The sequence below is a fragment of the Symphodus melops genome (genome assembly GCF_947650265.1).
Source record: "Symphodus melops genome assembly, chromosome: 11".
NCBI lineage: Eukaryota > Metazoa > Chordata > Actinopteri > Labriformes > Labridae > Symphodus > Symphodus melops.
This window is the reverse complement of record NC_136701.1, coordinates 17,828,140-17,840,735: the sequence shown is the minus strand read 5'-3', so window position 1 is coordinate 17,840,735 and position 12,596 is coordinate 17,828,140. Positions and strand designations below refer to the sequence as shown.

General features: G+C 39.1%; 1 protein-coding gene across 2 annotated transcripts in view; it reads right to left on the bottom strand.

Moving 5' to 3' along the window:
• Positions 1–12,596, bottom strand: part of fstl4 (follistatin-like 4) — a 169,270-nt gene that overhangs the window by 45,375 nt on the left and 111,299 nt on the right. For both annotated transcript variants that reach the window (XM_079356394.1, XM_079356395.1), the window contains exons 5-6: positions 11,135–11,325; positions 8,429–8,549 (exon numbers count right to left, since the gene is read on the bottom strand). In XM_079356394.1, the coding sequence (XP_079212520.1) occupies positions 8,429–8,549; positions 11,135–11,325 (312 nt within the window). The remainder of the gene's footprint in view (positions 1–8,428; positions 8,550–11,134; positions 11,326–12,596) is intronic.

Below are 12,596 nucleotides of genomic sequence, written 5' to 3'. Positions count from 1 at the left end.
GGGGTTTGAATCCCCATTAGTCCGGTTGAGAGACGACTCAACCACCTAAGCCACAGCCACCCAAGAACATCAGTGTTCTTTCTTTAATGTCAGATGAGCTTTGTAATGTCAGGACTAGTCCTGTTTTTCTTCGTACCTTATCATTGAAAGACACCATCTGGACAAACTGGCAAACAACAGATGTTTTTCCAAAGACAGCAACACTCCATGCAAGTATGTACAGGAAAAACGTCTTTCTTTATCTTAACAACATGTTGTAACAGCAGAGCAATGAAAAGCTAAGGTGACGGATTATTACACTCTAAACTTGTGTTGGGTTGTTTTGTGTTCTATGAATCGGCTACTATATTCATTTTTTATTCCAGAAGAAGCCCTCTTTTCTCTCTGTCTTTGCTGCTGTGTTTATCTCCTTTGTTCTGATTTCAAAGCTGATGAAGGTGGATGCTGGAGGGGATTGCGTTGAGGAGTTGAGGGGAGAAAAAGAAGGAAGAGCAGCATTCCCATGCAGGCACACACTAACTTGTAGCCAAACACATATCCACACGGATGCATCCACACGGATGCACACTTGTTTGAAATTGCAGAAGGGCATTGAAACAACAAAAAGTGAGGGAGAAAGGGGCTATTGTTTCCACCTAAGAGCCAGGAGAAAGAGCAAATCAATGGAGGCATGATAATGAATTATTTCCTCGCCAGAGAGGGAGTTAGAGAAGAGAGATAAAAGCAGACCACATGCTGCGCCACTAACAGCCTGGGGGCTGCTGCCTGTGAATTATAACGCGTTGGAACACACTTGCCGCCCTCGGGACCCATCGGTTGCAAAAGAAAGCGAGTGGGGAAAAAATAGAAATAAGAAAGCTGCAAGATGGGAGGGACGAAAAAAAATGTTGGAAGGGGTAATAGGTCAAAGCAAAGCCCCTCAAGTCCCAGCAAAGCATGGATTCACATCTCTATGTCTTATTAAAGACGTAAAGATGGAATTAACGTGCCAGTAATGAAAGAGGGATGGAAGACGGGTCAGAGGGGGTCAAGGGGGATTATTTAGCATGTGTAATTATGAGAGATATTATATCTGGTAGAACAGTGTGCGTCACAAATGAGAAGTCATGTTCTAATGATTTTTTATATGATGTTCCAGATGTAGTGGGAGATTTTTCCCAGTGTGTTTTTATCTCATTACAACATGATTTGCACTTTAAAGACCCACTGTGAGACATAGAGTGAAATAAATTACACGTACAATTTGTACTACAGTGTGCCATTATTAACACAGCCAAGGTAGATCATTCTTTTACTCCCTTCTTTGTTCTTTCTCAACAAAGACACCCTACTGAGACAGTCTACATTTAGCCTCTTTTTTAAATAGACAGTCATTTCACCCAAACATTGTGGTAAGTAAAAATAAAAACAAAGCACTCTAATATCATTGTGAGCACAGGATGATTCAAATATCAATTAGTAGATATGCCAAGACCTAATGTGGTGCTGCAATCTGTTTGCAAATGATTATCTGAATTGCACAAGCGTTATCCTCAACTGAACTTCTTGACTAATTTAGACACTTTTAAAGACGTAACTCTTACAGTTCTGTGCATCATCCTTCGACCATATTAAAGACATTTTCCTTCATTCACTGTTGAAATCTAGATTTTGGAACTACAGACTTTCCTTGAACTTGCCTCATCTACTCCATTTATTAATTTAATACGTGTGCTTAAATTAGTGGTTGAATTGATATAAACAGCTGTTATTTTTATGAGAGAGAGAAAAAAAAATCAATACTGCAGCTAAAGAGACAAAGGGTCTGATCCACAAAAGAATTGCACTGTTTTCGCTCTAAACCTGTGCAAATGACAGAAGAATAAAGTATGCAATCCACAAACTGCACTGCCAAGCTGACAGTGTCCTGGTACACCTGTCCCATTTGCATTCATGTACATTTTGGAATATTCAAAAGTTGAGTGCAAAATGGACTGCTTAAAATGCAAATCAGTCGCATTGCAAATACCATCGAGAAATGAGCGCTAACTGAGACCGTTGGGCTACTTATCACAATTAAAACCTGTGTATCAAACAGATACAATTTCTCCAGCTCTTTTTTTCTCTCTCTGCTAACTTAGTTTAACCGAATGAGACAGCAAACTGCACTCACTCAACTAGACAAAAACAACATTTCCACTAATCAGGATAATAAATACCACCTCTGTATGACTAAATAAATGATCTGTAAATATGACTTGGACGTCACAATGGTTTATTAAAAAAAAAATCCCTTAGTTGCTCTTGCTTTGCTTCATTCAGAGAAGAAACTTTGTTCTAAACAGTGAAACTCATTTCCCATTCACAAGTCTGGCATCAAAATAAGCTCTGAAAAAGTTCCCCCTCCCCTTCTAGTTCATCATCTTTGTGTTGACAAAACAGCTTTGTCAGCATGACAGCTCCTCTCCACGCAGAGTTGAGGTGCAGACAGCTTTTCTCCACATTCAGATGAGATAGAAGCACAAACTGCATGAAGCAGGACAACTTTGTGGGTGTGTTGGTACTGAAATATTATCAGTGACGTGGATAGGGTGCAAAAACACTTGGTGCACTCATGCACATGAGTTTTTCCAGTTGAGATGATATAAAGCTATAATTACCCCCCATTTTCTCAAAATGTAACATGTTGTAAGTGTATTTAGTTTTGTTTGGTGAACAGAAGTTTGCTGTTGAAATGTGTTGTCAGTTAAAGTAATTTCGTTGGTAGGAAACTCAAGTAGGATTCTTAGGAACTGATAATGAGCATATATTTTACAGGGCCGTTGATCGTAAAGTTTACTGTTTGGCTGGTGAATTTAAACACAAGAGAAGGTGAACTAAGATCCGTCTTAGATCCGTATAAGCCAGTATAAGCACAAGTCAATGGCACTGTGGTTTGAGTGATTTTAATCTTGTATAAATAAAGCATGGCTGTCTGGATTAAGGGTTTCACCGAAGATAGTTTATTTGGATGTCTGATGCTGTGCACTTTAAGACTGGATGTGCAGTCATAAATGAAATGATAGCCAATTGTCTGGAGCTATCCGTAGAGGACAGCACTCCTGTTTGTCCATTTAGATGCAGTAAATCTTTTCTTCTTTGTGCATAGAGGATCTTAACAGAAACAGTCTGGAAATCATCTTACGTTTCCCATTCTGTTCTTGCTTTGACTCAACTTAACTGTACTTATTTCCCCCACGAAAGATTTGAACTTAACTGCAGTGTTTACTCTCAGATATAATACATACCTATATCTCACAATGCACAAGTCCCATCATTAATTGTCCATTGTGCACAGGGTTTATATTGCCTTGTACTATCCTTGTGTGCAGGGAATAAGCAGCAACAGCTGTACTAAATAAATGATTTGGACATTAAACCCTGGCTGCAGTTGCCATGGCGACTCAGTGAGCATCTCTTATTGTTATATTCAGAACAGACTGCTGGGTGACCATTGGCTGTAAGCAGTTAAATGAACCTAATATGCAAGTGGGCTAAAGCCACTTCTTAGCTTTTTCTTGAACAACAACAACAAAAATCACGGAGAATTTGAGTAGAAAAATGAATAATTTAACTTGGAATAATGTAACTGTGAGCCTGGATAAATGAAAGGATTGCGAGTAATATAAGTAGAGAAAAGCATCTGGTACTTTTCTAAATAATTTCTAATTCCATATGCTTTTTTGTCAATAGATTTTTTTGCATGACTTATTTACAGTATGGTCTATATATTATTGTTAACAACAGTCTCCTACCTTTTAACCTTCATCTGAATTTAACTGGTATTTGTTTCCCCCACGCAAAATGATTTTACCCATCTCTTGTTTTCCTTACCTTCTGTGTGTGCGCCTCCAACATGTTGACATTTCACCAGCTGTCCGTTGCCTTCCAAAGAGGAAGAAGAATGTCTTCACTTTTTCCCACCACTGGCTTTAATCTTACGCACTTTTTAGTGTCTCCACATGATACTCTCTCGTTTCCATCTGTAAATTTTCCACTCTCTTCTAAGTCCTGCCTTCTCTCTTCTTCTTCGCTACTTCACTCTTGATTAATTAGCCCGTCCTGCTGAGTGGCCCTGCCAGGGCAGCCCACATCTCCATATAAATCCACTATTAGCAAGATTCATGAGAAACAAATAGACTCACAGTGGTGGAAGAGTTTTGTGAAAAATAAAGAGAATACACTTGCAGGGTACAGACTGCATGTGGGAGAAGTTATGGAGGAACAATGGGAACAAGTAAAAACCGGACCGATCTTAATTAGGTGCTCACCAGCTGTTTGTTCTGTAAAATAATGAAAACAGGACCACCAGCTCACTGTTGTGCACCATAAGAACGAATGGTACTGTTCTAAATACACAAGCAAGGTCGAACACCCTGCAGTTATTTACTCAGTTTAATCCCTCTTGACTTGACAAAACAATCAGATAACATGAAGATGAAGTTATTACAATTCCTCAATGAGCAGTAATAGTAAGACAGTATCTCTCTTGCTGTTTTATGTGCCTAACATGTGGTTGTCAGGATAGTCGACCCATCAAGTGACAGATGAACAACAGGTACACAAGGGGAAGAGCCGGGAGAACTTGAAGTTCTCACTTAATGACTCCAATAGTGTTGTTGGCTCATCTGCAGCGGGTGTCCGGTTAGGAGCACGGGAGGCACCTGACCCTCCTCCCGGGTCCGTGGCTTCGGTGGACATCTTTGCAGAAGTAACTTAATCACCAAGTACACAATAAACAGGAGACATGTTTCTCTCTTAGCTGGAAGCCGCTATGCCCCGCTCTGCATGAACTCAGAGTGCTGGGAGGCTCCGCCCTTTATTATTCAAACAGCGCGTAACCTTACGCATAATAAAGTAGTGCCTACCAAAATAACACAGTGGCATATATCGCACTCTAACAAGTGTCCTGGCTCTGGCTGCCCATCAGTCTACTTCACAGTTGAGATGTAGGGAACAGAAGGGGCCATGTGGTTAGGTCAGTAGTGTTGGGATGTTGGCACTGCCTGGCTAGCTCGCATAAACAGAGCCTGGAAATATTGAAGGTAGAATGGCTGTTGTGGTTACAGTGTCACCCGGGCCATATAAGGTAAGTTGTGTAACTTATTAGAAGAGTAAAGGGGCATGATGAGGAGTTTCTTCACTCAGTGCTTATCCTTTCTTTAGGGCAGAAGTATCGTGTGTTTAGTTTACCAACAAATCCCCTGAAAAAGCATTGCACACTGGCAACTGCATTAAACTTTTTATCATACAAAAAGCAGAATTTCATAAATACATCAATAGCACAAAAGTTTTGAGTTATGATTTGTGCACAGTCTTCCATTTTCAAACTTCTTTTCTTTATTTGTTTTGCTTTTTGTTGCTTTCTGATTCTCTTTTATCCTCTATCTTGCCATCTTAAGGACACATGGTCTAAATATATATATATATATATATATATATATATATATATATATATATATATATATATATATATATATATATATATGTGTGTGTGTATATATATGTATATATATATGTATATATATGTATATATGTACTGCACAGGCTGATCCAAACTCAAGGAAAGGTGTAAAAGCCTCTCTTATGAGCGTAGCTGTGATAGGCTACCTGGCCCTGCACATTTACTAAAGGTTACTCACCATTCATAATGCACATGCAGTTCATGTATCACCGGAAGGCAGCTTTATATACTACACATGTATCCACAAAGGAGCTGTGACCTTGGGTGACCGTATATATTACATCTGCAAGCTTCAGATATCTCTCAATAAGCCCACTCACGTGTCAGCCTCTGTGCTAATGCCCCAACGCCTTTTACCGAACTGAAAATAAGAGCCGTCTCTGCTGCAGCATCCGTGATAAGAGGCGAATTCCTGCACATTCATTGCCGTTTAATTACAGTCGTTCTAATTCAGACTCAAAGGGCACATAAAACATCCATGCCCACACTATGCTGACACGGTAACCTATGTAAGGAAACAAAAACCTGCAAAACCAAATACCATTAGGAAAGCAGCGGGCTGATTTAAATCCATCAGCCTGTTATCTCTGTCCTGCAATATGCTCGAAAGCGAAAAGAGGTTCCATTTTTCACTTCTGCTGCAGCATGAACCATGAAGTCATATTTCTTTAGCTTTAATTAGCCTTAGAATTAGAGGTGTGCTCTGCAAACTGGACAAAAACATAGAAATATATTATGGAAATATATTAAAGATAGAATAATTGCATCAACTACATTGCAAATGTTATCTGGGTCTGGCTTCTCATGTTTCTTTTGCTGGTAATCTGATACATCAAGCAATCTTTAGACACCAAATTTAAAAAGCTAGGTTTGTCAACTAATTCTTATATATGACATTCCAACCACAGATCAATAACTAAAAACAATGAACAGATACAATAAAAACAATGTTAAAGTGTTGTTTTCATAGATTAAGTCATACAGAATATTTGTCTTGTTCTCTTACTAATAACTTTTTAAACCAATAACTTAATGTTTCCTTTAAACAACACACTGTGACATCTTTCAATCCGAGATGGTACATTGTTTTAAAATAACTTATCTCTATAATTTTAGTTGGCTCTATAAATATATTTACTGAATTTCGTTCCATCCTCATCTTGTTACAATGATCTCCCCCCAATAAACACTGTTTGTTAGTCACTAATGGGAATATCTAAAAATGAAAGTTTGAATGATTGGATTAAAACAACATCAGACTGAGACACGGATGTAAATGTGACTGCCTTTTCTAAAATATTTCCATATAACGAGTAGAGACGGTCTGAAATATTTAGCTATTATACAGGATTTTGATTATAAATCTGTATTCTGGGAAGAAGTGATTCTGTGTTCAAGTTCAATCTACTTAACAGAGGTGACAAGGAGACAGCACTGCACGTCAAAACAAGACACAACCTGCTGGAATTGTACAAGGTAGAATGAAAAGATCGATAGGAATGCAGTCATCTCAGGAGTATTCACCAAGCATATTCTTTTCGATTCAATTTCAAGTGAAAAATATATAACAAAAAGATTTGGGAAGCAACAAAGCAGAGCAATGTGGAGTGGTGTAGTTGTCAAGATTTTTAAGTAAACTAAAGCAAAGACAACTAAGGAGCCAAATCATCACAGTTAGCGTTCCTTCACAGCTCAAATTCAGTGACTCTGGGAGCTACAAAAAACAAGTGGAGTTGTATTCTTGAGAAAGAGTAAGAGGGATTTGATACTTCGAAGTTGCAGAAAGAAAAAAGGCAACACATAAACCCATGAAACATTAAAAAATAACTTTAAACATATAAATCCTCTCGCATTATCTAGATCTTATAATCTCAACAAAAAGACTCACCTGCCATCACACAAGTAAAAACTTACACCGTCCCACACCATCAACACTATCCAGAAGAACAGATGCACCACTCAAAAATAATCACTCCCCCTTGGTGTCGCATTTTTGCAGCCCAACAATTAACCTTGAGCTTAATCTAATCAATAGCATGTTTTATTGGTCTCAACCCATTCCTTCAACTGCTTGTCAAACATAAAATGCATTGACAATTCCCTGCAGGCAGGCCTGCATGTAGGTAAATAGCATGCACTGTCTGTTCACTGCCCATCTGGAAGACTATGTGTAACAGAGTAATAGCAAGAGGGTTCCCACTAAAACCAGTCATTAGGAGGCTAAATTCATGGTGAGGTTTAATGGAGCTGCGCACTCTGAAAGTAGAGTCTAGAAATGCCCCCCTGCCGCAGCATATTACTTGATTTGACCATGTTTTCAAACAATATCTGATTCAGATGTATTTTTTCCTGGATGTTTGAACTGAGATACACAGTATACTGATGAAGAGAAAAGATGGGAAGAAAACCAAAAAAAAGATGTAGCCAGTTACCATGGCGACCAACATTTCTGATGCTTCAGAAGCGTTAGTGCTGTAATTGTTATTATTGGTCTTAATAAAGTTGAACCTGGCTCTCAGCTGCCGCTCAGCAGAAAGCCCAGAGGCTATTATGGCTGTACCAGATGCTATAATCATTGCTGGGTCTGGGCACATGGACTAGTGTGCAATTATCAATTTATCTGTGCTGAAACACTTTCAACCTAATGGCTGCTGTGGAGGGAAAGGCTGCCTTCAACGGCGAAGGGGTCAGAATGTTGCAAATAGAAAAGTGGATTTAGCATGAAATGAAAAGATAAAGAACTGTGATTGCACATTGCAGAATGTATATTTTCACAAAAAAAAAAAAAAGCCTTTAAAAAAGTGCATAGTTGTTCAGGGATAAAATGGTATGGCACTTGGCATATACACAACTATTAGAGAAAGTGAGGATGAAGAGGTTAACGTAACTGAAATAAGGAAAGGAAGCAGAGCAAAAGAGCAATATGAGGAAAGAATGAGGACTCACGAAAAGCTGTGTAGAATTCATGCAGGCTGAGATGGCCGTCATTGTTGTAGTCATCATATCTCAGCAGGTCCTGCATGGTGCACTCCATCAGACTGTCCTCCAGATGCTCCTTCATAGAGATCTAACACACATAAACACACCCAGTGTTACCCATCTTAAATCAGCACAAAGCCCCAAAACAGAATTGAGCTGTTTCAGAGAAATACTTCACACATATAACATCCTCGGAGCTTCATTTACATATTGTGTCTGCCTTGCCTTTTTAAAGTGTCTACTGAACAGAACACTCTTATGCAAATAACGTGTTATTGTAAATTTTGACATTTGTTAATGGTAGGTAACATCAATTTAACATTTACATATTCTCCTGATGGAGTAACCTCATCTTAATGCTCAGCCTTTCTTTAGTGCCGAAGCAGAATCACAGAAACCTTTAAACCACTTAAACCATACATTTGTCTACATTCTGGATTTTACATTTTAAAGTTACTGTGCAGTAATTTTCTATGCCTTTTTTTTATATTGATGACAGTGACAAAACAGATCATTTAAGCTTTCATATTTTGCAGTTTTAATTGTCACATAAAGAAATCATTTTGTTTACAAGACATGGTAGAAGAAAACCGACATGAATGAAATTGCCAGGCTGAATACAGTTGCCACAATAAGGAGATTTTGGAATGAGATTCTCCCTTCAACCTATAATTAGGACAGGATTTACATCAGGACGAAAGTGCCACATGTAGATAGAGCCAAGAATCACTGGAACTGATTCACTCGGAGTTGTAACATTCGGATTAAAATTGGTTGCTGAAATCTGTTATCTGAAATGTTCGTGCTGTTTCTGATTTCTCACCATTTCAGCACCGTCACCTCCTGTACTACTTACGCTTGAATATAAACCACCAGAGTGCATTCAAAGATGTTCCTCCTGGGAAAATGCATCTCTCTTTCCCCCCATCTCCCCCACCGTTTGTCATTTATAAGCCCTCTCTTCCTATTAAGTGATGTATCGTTCTCTGGGGAACCTTCTTACAAAAGGGTGTGTTCAGCAGGTTGGGGGACTGGAAACCTCAGTTTGTGCTCAATAACTACAGTTGCACTTCTCCTATTTGAAACTAGTAAGAGAGACAACCCAAGTCCATCTGATGAAGCATGATTATACTGAGAAGTTGAGCAGTGGCCTCATTGAGGGAACACCTCATCTTAAACATTTTATTGAGGGCTCATTGGAGAAAATAGGATCTTTTTAAGTTATTGAGGCCAGAACGCTAACTGCTAATGACTTTTACAAGACACACCTTCAGCTATGATTCACAACGGAAATTGAATAGCCAGTAAGCATGTTCATCTCCGCAAATAGATTTCTATATGGACCAATGCATGTCACACAGCAGATTCAGGGTTGTTGCAAACTTCTTTTCTCTTGTTGGGAAGAAACAGCAGGCTGTGGCTGTGTGTTCAGTGACACACTGACCTGTCCTTTGGGCATTTCAACTATTTAAAAGCCAATCTACAGGACTTTGCCCTGTAAGACTGTCTGTGACCAAAGATTTCAACATGATAAGGTCTGGATGGATGACTGGAATTGATCTTTTAGCTCTTTGACCTTGAAAACATCATGTTGATGAAGCTGAATTCATGAATTTCTACAGGACCAGAGTGTGTAGTCTACAGGAAACTTGTCAGCACAAGTAAGTACTGCTGTGATTGATCAAAATCTCTTGTTGAATCTTGAAGTTTACATCTGCCAGAAAAGACATTTTATTCTTTATTTCTGCTGCTCAAAATAGGATCACTCCATCTTCTAAAATGTTAAAAGGCGGAAAAGAGTATTGTCATCCACAAAGGAGCCCATAGTGTGCTGAAAATGTGTTAATCACAATGACATCTTTTTTTTAATTAAATTTAGTTTGACTTATGAATAATCCGCTTCTTCATAAGGTTTGTTTCCTTCAGACTCAAAGACACAGTCACTAAACAATCACATCACATTTTAATGTTTGACATTAAAACTGTGAAGAAAGCTTCTGACAATTTTCTCTTCCTGATGAAGTCTAAGTTGGACACGGTCGCTGCTGTCTGGCACAAGTCTCTGACACCACTGCATTGCTTGGGAGGAGTCTAATTAACACCCATCTCTGATGCCTATTTCCTGATACCAGATGATGCCCGCAATAATTTCATTTCCTCACAGCCTGCAAATGTCAATGCCAATCATTTGTAAAGACCCCCACTCCACCTCCCACCTCCACACTTTCGCATCAGACCCTTGTGGGGAGTAAACATTTTTCATTGCAAACACGATGATTAAATGCTCTAGTTGCATGTCACTCACCCAGTAACAACTCTGGAGTGGGACGCACAAAGAAGACACAATCTAATAAAATGACGCAAAACATGAGGAAAAATAGAAACTCATCCAAAGTATTAAGGATCTTATGCAAACAAAAAGGTGTGGGAATCTTACACTGCTTTAGTTGTCTTTAACTTGAATGCACAACATAGTATAAGCAATGTAGTATAATAGTTGTGCCTTAAAGTCTAGATAAAGTTGGGAATGTGTGCTTTATATAAGTGTCAGACATGTTTACATGGTCTCAAATTTTGAGAACCTATTCCTACACACTACTTTCTCAATCAGTCTTAACCATTCATTTGTGCATCAATACGGCGACCTGATAATTCATGCAATTTGAGTCCCACCTTCTCCAGCTCATCACTGATGAGCCGGCCGTCCTGGTCCACATCCAGGTATTTGAACATGGTGTCCACCAGTGCTCTTTTCTCCTCCATGTCCCTCTGCTGGCTCGGCTCTCCAGCCTCCAGTGCTTTGGGTTGCATATCCAACAGCATGCTCTTCAGCTTGTTGTACTCTGACATGGTGCATGCATTGCCTGCAAGAGCAAACACAGAAACAGAAGAAAAGACATGTGATTGACCTCTATTACTTAAGCAAAGTCTCTATGGATTAGGGCAAGACATCAGATTTTAATGTGTTTGTATGTTATATAAAAAGAGGAAAGATAAAAAGGGCTGGAGAAAAGATTATTTGTTTGCTGTGCATGCATATGTGTGTGTCTTTAAGTATTCACTCTTTTTTTTTCTTCTTCCTTTTTTGTCTGCATAATTTGTCAGCCAGCTTTTACTGTGCAGGGGGTCTAATTAATTACAAGTAATCCTTGAATGGTACACAAGGTAAACATCCTCATTTAAAACCTCTCATGCTTCTTGTCCTCCTTTGCTTTGGGATTAGAGCTGCTTCAAACCAGAATAGCCCACTATCCCCTCATTCTCTGCACTGCTCTGCCTGATGAGGATGTGGAGATGAAATGAGAGACCACAAACTAATCATGGGCAGCACTCACGCTGAGCTATTTTGTCTTCACACTTGAAATAAATAATTATGCGAAACACGTCTGTGCCATGCTGTGTCCGACTCGAAACAAATGGAGGGCAGGCAAATAAGCGGCAGATACAAAGAGTGAAAGGCACATTTCTACGTGGTCTCTTCTTTCCTTGTCTTGATTTATCCAAGCCTTATGACAGCATGGAGCCCTGACTGGTGGGTGGGAGTCAGAAACTTGGTGATGACAGACGAAAAAAGAAAACCCAATGAATAAATCATTAGGTAACGTCCCAGCTTGATCCCTGCGGAGCAGGAGCTCTCCCTCTGAGAGTACATGAGAATGATCGTATTGCCTAATTTCATCACAACTCAAAAACTATCAAAGCTAGTGAATCTAAAGTGTGCGGACATGATAGACCAAAATGAAACACTCCAGAAGTTTAGAGCGAACATCTACTTCTAGTTCCAAATTCGTCACAGTGGGGATGTGCTGTCTGAGCGTATCTTCTGCTGTTAGCAAAACTGTCACTGCAGATAAGTCAACAGGGGCTCAGTTAAGAGAAAAATGACTCCTGCTGTGGTGCTCAATGCTAAAGTGCTAATTAAAGATGCACATATTTGAATGCTTGTGCATATGTACAAGCAGAGGTGAACAAATAAAGGTTTCCTGGTGTGCAGGATGTCGTCTTTTCTAAAGAAAGCTCAGGGTGACCCATGATGAAGTCTTAAACAACCTTTTAACATGTCCTTTTTGTTGATATAAAAGTGCTTGGGCAGAGACAATGAAGAAGTTAAATGAAAGAAAAAATATGAAAGGTT